A 12810-nucleotide genomic window follows, 5' to 3' on the forward strand; every position below is an offset into this window, starting at 1 on the left:
GAAGCAGCAGAATCACAGACCTTTGGAAAAACCATTTAAAACAAGAGTCTGTCCTCATTCATTACATTAAATGCTGTTAAATTTTGCTTTACTTATCCTCATGAAAATGAATGAGAAAAGATTTCAGTTTTAAGTACAAAAGTTCAGAGAGGGAAAAAAAATAAAACACCAAAATTTCTTAAAAGCATCTGCTGTAACAACACTTCATAATTACTTCTCAATGTCTGCTAGTTGGTACTATTATCTGACTATCAATTAAAATCAGATGTTATAGGGATGCCTGCGTGGCTCAACGGTTGGGCGCCTTTGGCCCAGGGCATGATCCTGGAGTCCTGGGATCGAGTCCCACATCGGGCTCCCTGCATGAAGCCTGCTTCTTTGCTTCTCTCTCTGCCTCTCTCTCTCTCTCTCTCTCATGAATAAATAAAATCTTAAAAAAAAAAATCAGACATTATAAATAGAAATACAAAAATTGTAAAAAAAAAAAAAAAAGTTTAACCTCTCTTTCTCTGGAGTCAATGTAGTAACACTAGATAATATATTCAATTTCTATAGAAAAAATGGTAGGGGGATCCCCGGATGGCTCAGCAGTATAGCACCTGCCTTCCGCCCAGGGTGTAATCCTGGAGACCTGGGATCAAGTCCCACATCAGGCTCCCTGCATGGAGCCTGCTTCTCCCTCTGCCTGTGTCTTTGCCCCCCCCCCCCGTGTCTCTCATGAAAAAATAAATAAAATCTTAAAAGAAAAAAAAGAAAAAATGGTAAACAAACAGTAGCACTCTAAAGCTCATTTTTTCAGTTTAAAAAATATTTTTCATACCCTTTTATCTTTATACTCAAAAACTAGGATCATGTAGTAAGCATATACAATAATTAATTTGAAACCCTAACCCAGGCTTTATAAAACACAGAATGCATGCAAAAACCATTAATCTGACCAGTCAAGACTAATAACTTTTGGTGAACCATAATCATTTGCATTTGTTTGAAATAAAAAGTAATTGGAAATGGGTCCTAAGAGGAAAGATCAAAAGAACTGGAAGTTGCTTGGTCTACAGAAATTTAACTAAGAATGACTTAAATTTTGATTGGTTGGTTTCCATGTCTTCTGAAAGCAAAATTAGATAAAAGCAGTTTAGATTAAGGAAGAATTACAAACATTTGACTGTCAGGGTTTATATTACACCAGGATGGACCACTTGGGAAAGATGTGGTGTTCCAACACCGTACAGCTACAAGTGAAGCTGACTTAAGGCACACCATAGCATTAAAACTCCGTAATTAAGTTACCTATAATTTCACCCTACAAAACCATCAAACAGCCTAATTTTGGACAGGGCATTACCATTTAAAAGGCATTTTCACATATTTTAGTACCTCATTTAATCCTCACATGAGGTATATGAATAGGACAGACATTCTGATTCCCATTTACAGGTTAAAAAAAAAATAGCTATGATTGTCTGACAGCTTTTTCTACCAGTATCATTTTAAATCTCTTCTTAAAAAGACTGTTAAGAGCCAATCCAGAGAGCTCAATAGACACCTGGCTGCAAAAGTTTCAAATATATTTGAATGACAATATAAACTTATGTGCTCTGATTTATCTTGCATAAAATACCTATTTATGGTCAGTTATCCATTAACAGACCTTCTTTTTTTTTTAATTTATTTTTTATTGGTGTTCAATTTACTAACATACAGAATAACCCCCAGTGCCCGTCACCCATTCACTCCCACCCTCCGCCCTCCTCCCCTTCTACCACCCCTAGTTCGTTTCCCAGAGTTAGCAGTCTTTACGTTCTGTCTCCCTTTCTGATATTTCCCACACATTTCTTCTCCCTTCTCTTATATTCCCTTTCACTATTATTTATATTCCCCAAATGAATGAGAACATATAATGTTTGTCCTTCTCTGACTGACTTACTTCACTCAGCTAACAGACCTTCTTTATTGAAGATCTCTGGTTTAAAAATATTCCTATAAACACAAAGGCAGAAAGAATGAGTAAAAGCACTGATTTCATTGAGCCCATTTTCTTAGATCATAAAGTCGTATTTTAAATAAAAGAAATTATGCAGGTTCTGTTTCCTATTAGCATTCTAATATTTTCAGAATTCACTAAATTTAAGTGAATATTGTAGTAGCCAGCCTCCAAGATAGCCTCAATGATCCCAGCTTCCTGGTATTCACACCCATGTATGTGAATAAATACTCCTCCTTCCATGTCAAATGTGGGCTAGACTTAGTGACTCCTTTCTAATGAACAGATTAAGACACAAGTGATTGGAGAATAGTTCATAAAAAGCAGGGTGACTTCATTCTTTTTCTCTCTCTGTGGAGAGGCATACATGACTAGCAAGTGAAGCCACCTACCAATAGTCACGTGAGTGAGCTTGGAAGTGGATTCTTCAACTCCAAGTCTTCAGACTGCACAGTCCCAGCCCTGAGCCAGAACCATCCAGCCAAACCACTCCCAAACTCCTGTAAAAGGGCATAAGGGAACTTCTGACGGTGACTGAAACACTATCTTGATTGTGGGTAGTGTTTATATGGGTGTGTACATTTGTTAAAACTCAAATTTATACAATTAAAATGGGTGCATTCTATTGTATGTAAAGTATACTTCAATATAGGTGATTCTTTTTAACAGGCTACTAAACCCTTGGGATAAGCAGACGAAGGATCACTTATGAAAAAGCAGCACCCTAACTTAAGAAGTTAAGGGTGGGCGGCAAGAGAACAGAAGCATTAACAAACCACCACCACAAACATACATGTCCTAAATTGTTCCTCAAAATTGCTCCACCCACAGCCTTGCCTATCTCAGATGACAGCAATCCCATACTCCCAGTTGCTCTTGCCAAAAATGCTGGAGTCATTCTTCACTCCCATACCCCATATTCAATCCATAAGCAAATCCTGTTGGCTCTATCTCAAAATATATTCAGACTATGATCACTTCTCACCACCTCCACTGCTACGACCCTAGCCTCTTGCCAGGATCACAGCAACAGCCAACTGGTCTCCCTACTTCATTCTTGCCCCCTACAGCCTATTATTAACCCAGCAGTTAGAGTGATCCTTTCAAAACCTAAGGCAGATCATATTGTTCATCTGCTCAAAAATCTAAAACTACTCTCCATTTCACTCAAATAAAAGTCCATGTGGTTGCAGGGTCACATAAACTTACTCCTCGTCATCTCCCTGATCTCATCTCCTGTTACCCTCCTCCTTGTTCAGTCTACTCCAGGCACACTGGGCTGCTTGCTGCTTATCAAACACAAGGAACACACTCCCACTCCAGGACCTTCACAGTGACTGTGTCCTCTATCTTCCCCCTCAATACCTACATGGCTCATCATTCCTTAACCTCCTTTAGGTCTCTGCTTAAACTTGACCTCCTTTACCCAGACCAACCTGTTTAAAATTGAAAACAGTTCTGGTCCTTGATCATCCTTATGCTATTTGACTTTTCCTTTTTTTCTGGAGCCCTTACCACTTCATAAAATACTACATAACTTATTTATTATATATATATTGTCTATCCTCTACTCCTTCCATAAAACCACCTCTAGGGCAGGATCTGTTTTGTTCACTGATGAACCTCAAGTGTCTAGGACAGTGGTCAGTATACACAACAGGTTTCAACAAGTACCTTCTAAATGAATGAATTTTTGAGCAACTGGTCAGGTGCCAGGCTAAGCACTTTATATACACTATTTCACTTATCACTTGGGAAATATGCATTAACCTCATGTTCTAGTTGAGGACACAAAGGTTAAATAACTTGCATAAAGTTATAGTAGTAAATGATGCCAGGATTTATGCCTAACTCTTAAGCCTTAACACATAGTTTTCTCAAAGTTGGGTGTGAATGGGGAAGAGAGTTAAGCTGCTTCAGAAGGTAACTAGGCTGAGAGTACATGGAAGAAAAGATGCTCATCTGCAATCCAAAATAAGAAGCAGAGGCAAACAATTAACATTTGGGGAAATTCCTTCAACTTTTCTTTGCCTGTAGTCCTAGTCCTGTATAGGCAGAAATACAAGGTAATGACAATCAGAAAGAGACCATAAAAAAAGGAGTAAGAAAGATAAGAGACCCGTTAGCTTGAGCTCCATGGTTGAGAAAACATAGGTCAGTACCTGTTCTCTAAATTCACTGGAACCCTTTATCCCACTGCCAAGGAGCAATATACTAGCAATTTCCTATTTGTTTTTGCTTTTCGTGCCTTACCATGTTTTTTTCTTCCATATCCTACTGGTATAGTAAAGGCGCTGAAAAAGTATATTTAAAAAGTACAGGATCGGGCGGTCCCAGTGGCTCAGTGGTTTAGCGCTGCATTAGGCCCAGGGCGTGATCCTGGAGACCCAGGATCGAGACCCACGTCAGGCTCCCTGCCTGGAGCCTGCTTCTCTCTCTGCCTGTGTCTCTGCCTCTCTGTCTCTCATGAATAAATAAATAAAATCTTAAAAAAAAAAAAAAGTACAGGATCTACACATAAACATTTATAGATTTAAATCTGAGGGAAAGATACAGAGTTTGCCACTGTTACTATTCTTGGAACATAGCCACACTCATTTGTTTACATATTGTCTATGGCTCCTTTTCCACTATAATAGCTGACTTGAGCAGCTGCAACACAGACTATATGCCTGCAAAACTGAAAATATTTGCTATTTGGCTTTTACAGAAGAAAACTTCTAAAACAAATATTAATAAAATGTACATTTCCTGATAACTTGCATCAGTTCCATCAATTCTCTGGTATATTTGAAAACAGATCCTCTAAATACTAAAATAAATCCTATAACATTTTTGTTATTGTTGGTCATGTAACTAAAAACATGTCAATGGCTTGAGTCCAAGAAAATGTGGTCTTCAATCTGGTAAACAGTTATCATCAAATTAATTTAAGTAAACATACTTGCTAGTAGAGTTGACACCATTTACTAGTTACTAAATACTAGAGGACTTGGGTAACACTGCAATGTCCATTTTGAAGTGTTAGAATAGTTTAGCATTAAAGTTGAAGAAGTAACTTTTTTGCTTTATGTTGTTGTATCTGAGCCACCATGTTAAACAAACGTTAAAGTGTTTTGAACAGGAAAAAAATTTGAGTTACACATACATGCAAAAAACATACCAAAAATGCATAATCCTACAATAACTTCCCAATTTTCTTCTTTATATATAAGAATTACCAAATAGTAAAACTTGGAACATTTGCTTTTAATCTTCCAAGCATGCAAGCTAATACAAAGAAAAGCAAATCACTTACTACTCATTTTAAAAATTCTGTAATCTACTTTCCTTTCCCTCTCCAAAGATTAGTTGGTTTGTTACCCACAGAAGCTCAAACCCTGGAGCCACCGGGTGGCTCAGTGGGTTAAGCATCCCACTTTTGGTTGAGGTTCAGATCATGATCTCAGGGTTGTGAGATCAAGCCCTGGGTTGGGCTCCTTCTCAGCAAGGAGTCTGCTTGAGATTATCTCCCTTTTCCTCCTCTCTCTTCCTAAAATAAATAATCTTAAAAAAAAGAAACCCACCTTATTTCATAGAATTTAAACAAAAATATCTTCATTGTATATATACAAAAAGAAGAATCTTCTCCCTAATACAAGCTAATACAGAAATCTTTGTATTACATATGTATTATGTTTTGCAAATAAAGTGACAGGTTATGCTACTCATGATGACACTTAGAAAAGTAAGTTGATAAAAACAGGTACAGAAACATACTGCAAAAAAGAAAAAAAAGAAAAAAGAAACATACTGCAAAGGAAACAGAAATATTGAGCAAAAAATGAGGCCAAAAAATATTTTTCTTTAAATATTTTATTTCAAGGAGTCAATTTCTACATTAAAAGAACCAATCCAAGATATTCACTAAAATTTCACCTAAATTATTTAATACACGTAAGTTAGAGTTTAATAGAGCTCTCAGTTTAAACATTTCATATTTTCAACCTAAACTTCCAACATAAAAATTTTAAGGCATCAATTTGTTTTCCCAGCTTTTCCTCAAAATAAAATTATTTCCAAGTTAAAAGTTTTCACAGTTTTTATCAAAATTAAATGTGCAGTATTAACAAAAGTAGAAAGTTACCCATGAGCTATTTCTAAATATTATAAAATTTTATGCCTACAGAGCCTTTTCCCATTTTTCTCTTAATTTTTTTATAGCACTGTAGTCACCTAGGTTAGAAAAACAAAAAATATCCTGTCAACACATTTAAAAGAATTAAGTTTTAAACGTTACATTTAAGAAAGCACACTACTCTCTTTCAGGGCTAAGGTCTAGAAGTTTCTATGATGAATATTATATACATGAAATTAGAATGATATAAAAAAAACTTGACAGTGATTTTAAAAATTGTATTACATCCTTATAATATGAAAACAAATATGACCATATGTGTGAATAACACTTGTGATCTCTTCACTAAACTGTAAATCTTCCAATAATCTCTAATAAAACAATCCACAGTATTTCAAATTGCAAAGAAATGTTTCCTACCTTGCCTGCTTCTCTTTCTAAGTCGACATACTCTCGGCTAGGTGTCTGTCGTTGTTCTCCCTGCCAGCTGGCCGGAAAAAACTGGAGAGACAGATTGGTTCCTGTGGCCACAAAAGCCTTTTAGAAAAATCAATACAAACAGGATCAGGAGCAGGACATTACATAAATTATGCAGGCAGTCATTTATTTTTACATCAGTTTCTGTCTTAAGCCAGGCAGCACCGAGAATACTTAAAAGTAAAAAACATGCACTCATCATTTTTCTTAAGTATTAAGTTACAAACATCTGATTCCATTTTGAGGACATTTGCCATTGGCTGCTTAAATATAAAATCAGACATGGAATCAATACTTTCTTTCAGGTCATTTTTTGCTGACGTTAGGATATCGCATTGCTAATGTCTAACCAGAAGCCATCATCCCTGAATTTAAAAACTTCTATTTTTAAATGTGAAAATCACTAAAGATCTAAACATTTCGAATTTTAAAGCATACCATAATTTAAACTTGTGTAAATGAGACATTTTAATTTCTCTCACTTAATAAAACATTTCATTCTAAAGCCCATGTTAAAAATGCACAGGACTGTCTCTTCGGATAAATGATACATTAGCATGTGATGTGACAGCACTTCTCATCTCTCTAAAACCTTAGGGGATTTAAAAAAAAATGCATTTCCTGAAATTTAACTTCAGGAGAACTGGATCTAACTACACAAAAGAGTATTCACCTAATATTCATTAAAAAAGATTTGGGGGATCCCTGGGTGGCGCAGCGGTTTGGCGCCTGCCTTTGGCCCAGGGCGCGATCCTGGAGACCCCGGATCGAATCCCACGTCAGGCTCCCGGTGCATGGAGCCTGCTTCTCCCTCTGCCTATGTCTCTGCCTCTCTCTCTCTCTCTCTCTCTATGTGACTATCATAAATAAATAAAATTAAAAAAAAAAAAAAAGATTTGGATGCACAGTTCAACATACAGAACAATCTAAAGCCATTTTGATAAAGTATTCTGTGTAGCCCCTGAGCAATTTAACTATATTTCCTCCAAGTAAAAAACAGAAATAGCTTTGTCCCTCTTCTCAAGGGAAATTCAGAAAGAAATAAGTAAAAAGCATTTTTTGGGAAAAGAAACATTTTTCATCATATAAATGTAAACTCTCTTTTCTTTGTTGAAATCAGAGGTTTTGGTTTGGTTTGTTTTACTAATTAAAGTTCCATAACATACTTTGTTTCCAAAGAGTCTTCATCTGAAAGCAAGGGGTTCACATTCTGGCCAATTTGTTTAAAGCCATTAGCTGATTCAGCAATCCACGAGTATCCCTGATGATTAACAGCTTCGATTCTTTAGATAAAAATTATTCTTCCTATTTCTATTATTGGTACTGTAGGTACAACTAATTGCTAACTCTCAATGGACATCTTTGATGACATTTCCCTAATCAAGTGGGATACTTACTTGTGGTATTTTATATGAATAAGGACTTAACAAATGACAATATTACAATATTAACCTTTAAAAAAAATCTTTCAGGGCGCCTGGGTAGCTCAGTCGGTTAAGCGTCTGCCTTCAGCTCAGGTCATGATCCCAAGGATCCTGGGATGGAGTTCCACATCAGGTTCCCTGCTCAACGGGGAGTCTGCTTCTATGCCCCTCCCCTGGCTTATGTTCTCTCTTTCTCTCAAATAAATAAATAAAATCTTTAAAAAAAAAAACTATGTTTCCGGGCAGCCCCGGTGGCTTGGCAGTTTAGCGCCGCCTTCAGCCCGGGGCATGATCCTGGAGACCTGGGATCGAGTCCCATGTCGGGCTCCCTGCATGGAGCCTGCCTCTCCCTCTGCCTGTGCCTGTGCCTCTCTCTCTCTGTCTCTCCTGAATAAATAAATAAATATTTAAAAACAAAACAAAACAAAACTATATTTCCATTAATAACCAAGTTTAAAAAACAATGGAGTAAAATGAATCAACAACAGTTCAAATGAAAAGCAGACTCTTGAAGGCACATTGCCTAGGCTGTATGACTTGAAGCAAGTTATTTAGCTGTACCTCAGTTTCCCCACTAATTAATATTTGTAAGTACTTAAAATAGCACCAAGTAAATGCTATTTAAGTATTTGCTAAGTAAGAGAAAGTTTTGAGCTGGTTAAGAGAGCTAACTTTTTCAGCCTCAGATAATAAAATAAATTCTCAGCATGGAGTAGTGGCAGATAATAGATTCAGCCCATGAATGAATACCTTGTGTCAAAATCTGCAAGGCTTGTTTCTTTGGTATACACCTAGTAACAAATTCTTCCACCCCAGTATACTAGTAAAAACAGTTTACAGATCTTATTACCTCACCTCCTGTCTGAAGACCAACCTCACAGATTTCCTGTTTCATCACTTCATGCCCATTATCTCAAGATCCCTCTCTCTGAGAGAGAAGTGGTAAAAACAGATCATTCTAGAACATTTTGTAAATTTATTTAACCAAAGAAGTCTTTTTTTAATGGAATATCTACACACACATAACAATTGGGAAAATTCTGTTCAAAAACATAAAAATGCTATACCAGTATCATTGTCTATATGTAAAATTTCCAGGTTGTCCTGATGATTTTTCTACAGGTTTCACCAAATGTAAAATCACATACCTATGTCAATCCAACACACCTTTATCCTTTCATCTTCAGGATTAAAAACATATAGTTTTGGGTGTGTTTTTTTTAAGATTTTATTTATTCATGAGACACACACAGAGAGAGAAAGAGGGGCGGGGGGGGGGACAGAGACACAGGAAGAGGGAGGAGAAGCAGACTCCATGAAGGGAGCCCAATGCGGGACTTGATCCCAGAACTCCAGGATCTCGGCCTGAGCTGAAGGCCAATGCTCAACCATTGAGCCACCCAGGCATCCCCAAAACATACGGTTTTTACTGCTGTCACAGTAGTCACCATGCCTGAATTCTTTTCTTTAATTTACCATTAGTGTTGAAGACTTCTCCAACACTTGCCCACAATAAGAACTCACATGAGGAATAAAACAGACTTTTACCAAATAGATTCTACCCTTCATCCATATGATAAATTTTATAGTTATGATCACATCTATCTAAATACAAAATAATTCATTAACTTCGTTGATACACTATGGAGATGTTCAAAATTAAAAGAGTAAAGAGAAGGGAGAAAAGGATGATAATAGTTTTGGTGACTATGCATATTTTTACTGTATACAGTTGCTGTCAAAACAGAGGCAAAATAATAATGCCTTCTCCACACCTCTTTTCCACAACCAATAAGTAAAAGCTACAGTCTGTTTCTAATTAAAAAGATAAATTTTAGGCATTATATTAGGTAACCTCTACATTCAATTAATCAAGTAGCTATGACATAAAAAGCGTTATGTCTAAAGAGGAGTATATTAATGTATATACCACAGAGTTAATGTGGTCTCTACCCTCTAGGAGCTAGGGATCCTATCGTTTAAATATGAAGAATACTGAATTAAAGGCGGAGGGAAGCGGGAGGACTAGAAAAAGGGGGAAATGTGAAATTCTTTCCTAAATACAAATAGTTACAAATTAAGACACATATGCTATATTAAATGCCAATCTTACACAGAATTCAATCTACCCCTCCCTTAACTTCTAAAATTTGTCAGATATTAAGAACTTATTAAAATTTGTAGGCTCAGGCCTCTGTAAGAGGAAGGCCTAGAATGTCGGATTTATCCCTGAAATTTATGGTAAGCACAAGCAACCTATAACACTGCTATAATATTATAGAAATATAATAATATAGCAATTCAGGTAGATTGTGGGTTATATTACGCTCCCAATTTATAATTACGTGCAGTGAAATCTGATATGACAGAAAATATCCTAATAGCTATACTTCACTAGATTTCCAAAAAAACCTCAGCTCTATAAAATCACGAAGTACTTTGTACCTCATCTTTCACCCTTACATCAATTAACTCCAGGAAAGCCAATGGTCGGGTATACCATCCACCTTTTTGCAAAAGGAAGCCCAGACAAAAGATGATATAATCACTGGATCCACTAATGAAGAATTCTCTTCTACCACTCAGTGCCAAAATCGAAAGTATGTGTCTTAGACGTTTTAATCATCTATTATAATTACTCAAGAATATTGGAAGTGGGCTGAAAGCTGGAGATTTTCTTTCATAACATGCACTAACGACCAAACATTCTAGAGCTGCTAAGAAATTTAACCAGTATCTTCACATTACCTGTAATACAATTTTTAAAAGTCTTCATTTTAAACAGTGAAATATTCATAAAAAATAAATTTGATTTAGGTGATGAAAAGGGAGAATTTCATGGTATGTGAATGGTTTCTCAGTAAAATATATCGTCCATAGAGGTGGGAAAAGTAAATGCTCCAGTACGTCTTCCTATTGTTAACCATACCTTCAGATCTCTGCAGATGCAAGGGGCCCAGTTCACAGAGTAAATTCCTAGATTCCATTATACGGCACTTCAACTTTTTTTTTTTTTTTTTTAAACTAATCATCAGATCTCTTTAGCTACTTACTCTGGCTTTTCCATTCCCTCCTCGTTAGCACCTCCAATAGGACAAACCAAAAAGGAGAGAAGACAGTTGCATTTCCCCCCCCAAGTAAGGTTTGGTGAAGGCGAAGCACCAAATCCACCGTCTAAAACGCGGCCTCCAAATCAACTGTGGGCTTCGCAAGTTCGTGCAATTCTTTAGGAACTGAGGCACTAAACGGGATATGTTTTTGAGGTTTGAAAAAAGACGATAATGGTTTCTTCCTGATTCTCCTGAGGCTTAACATTCTAAGAAAAGAAGATGGCTCATTCTTCAGGGCTTGCTTTTCTCTACCGGGACAATAGATTACTGTAGAGATTCTCGGCTCTACTGGGTGTGGAACAGCTTCCCATCCAGATCCACCAACAAACCTCGCGTCTTGAGAAACCAACTGTCGCCCGGGAACCAGACCCTTGAATGAAGCCCCCTTCTCCTTCCGAATGGCTGTTTGCTCCCTTACCAATACCCACGCGCCCTTAGTCGGGGTCTCCGCCCGTGCATCGCCTTCTCCTGGTCTGCCGGCTCCGCTGCGAGTCCCACTCGCGGCCAACCGTGCGCCGAGCCGAGTCCGGGAGACCGGCCCGGCCCGCACAGGGCCACGGGGAAGCGTCTCCCCGCGAGGACGCGGCCCGCCAGTGTCTGGTTTCGCATTTTGAATCCCGAGTAGGAAGTGAGACGGCGCCCGCTCAGTTCCGGGAGTCGCGGCGTCCGCGGCGCCGTCCGGAACCGGCCCGGGCCGCGGCGGCCCCCGCGCAACAAGTGACCCGAGCGCGCCTCGGTCCCCGCGGCCCGCGCCCCCGCGCGCCCCCCCGCGCCCCCGCCCCGCCCCGCCGACTTACGATTTCCGAGCGGCCGTCGCGGCAGGCGTTCTGGAAGCGCGCCTGGCGCTCCTCGTGGGGCCGGTCCCTGAAGCCCGTGTACTTAATCTGCAAGGCAGAGACGGCCCGCAATCAGAAGCCAAATCCGCGGCGCCGCCTGCGCGCCCGCCCACCCCGCGCCGCGCAGATAAGGGCAAGCGGAGTCAGCGCGCGGGCGGGCGGCTGCCGGCGAGATTGCCTCTCGGCGGGGTTGCCCGCGGCCGCGCCGCCCAAACTTTTCTCCGCCCGGGCCCACTCGGCGCGCGCCGCGGCCTCGGCGCCGCCCGCCTGCCTCACCTCGCATTCGCGGCTCAGCTTCCTGAAGAACTCCTCGTTCTCGAACTTGCTTCTCTGGTCAGGCACGACGCGCGGCATCTTCCCGCCCTGAGGCCGCGCCGGCCGGCCGGGCTCGGGGCTTGCGCGGCACCCGCGGGCCGGCTCCGCGCTGACCGACTGACCGCCCTCCCGCGGCGCCCTGACTCCGGCTTCCCTTTGTTTCAGGCGCCCGCCCGTGTGGGCTCCCGCTCCCGGGAGTCTGAGGTGTCGCCGCCCGCTCGAGCCCAGCCCACGCCGCCGCCGCCGCCGCCGCCGCCGCCTCAGCCGTTGCTTACAGCCCGCGCGAACCCAGCACTCGCCGCCCCCGGCCGCCGCCGCCGCCACTTCCTCTCGCCGCCCACCTCGCAAGCCCGCCCGTCCGCCCCGCCCCGGCCGGCCCCACCCCTCCTCCTCCTCCTCCTCCTCCTCGCGCGCCCGCCCGCCCCAAACTCAGGCAAACAAAACGTACCATTCACAACTCTGCGATCCGCGCCGCGCATGCGCCGCCCGCCGGCTTGCGGGGCGGCCCGGGTGCCGCGAGCCGGGGCTCCTCCCGCGGCGCGGCCCT

General features: G+C 40.7%; 1 protein-coding gene across 4 annotated transcripts in view; it reads right to left on the minus strand.

Moving 5' to 3' along the window:
* Positions 1-12579, minus strand: part of CBFB (core-binding factor subunit beta) — a 60277-nt gene extending 47698 nt beyond the window's left edge. The window contains exons 1-3 of one of the 4 annotated variants that reach the window (XM_025426410.2): positions 12225-12573; positions 11910-11996; positions 6522-6638 (exon numbers count right to left, since the gene is read on the minus strand). In XM_025426410.2, the coding sequence (XP_025282195.1) occupies positions 6522-6638; positions 11910-11996; positions 12225-12302 (282 nt within the window). In that variant the 5' untranslated portion in view covers positions 12303-12573. Of the gene's footprint in view, positions 1-6521; positions 6639-11909; positions 11997-12224 lie in introns of all 4 variants that reach the window. The other 3 variants (XM_025426411.3, XM_035716453.2, XM_035716454.2) reach the window with 3 other exon arrangements.
* Positions 12580-12810: the final 231 nt, after the last annotated feature.

This window comes from Canis lupus, chromosome 5 (genome assembly GCF_003254725.2).
Source record: "Canis lupus dingo isolate Sandy chromosome 5, ASM325472v2, whole genome shotgun sequence".
Taxonomy (NCBI): domain Eukaryota; kingdom Metazoa; phylum Chordata; class Mammalia; order Carnivora; family Canidae; genus Canis; species Canis lupus.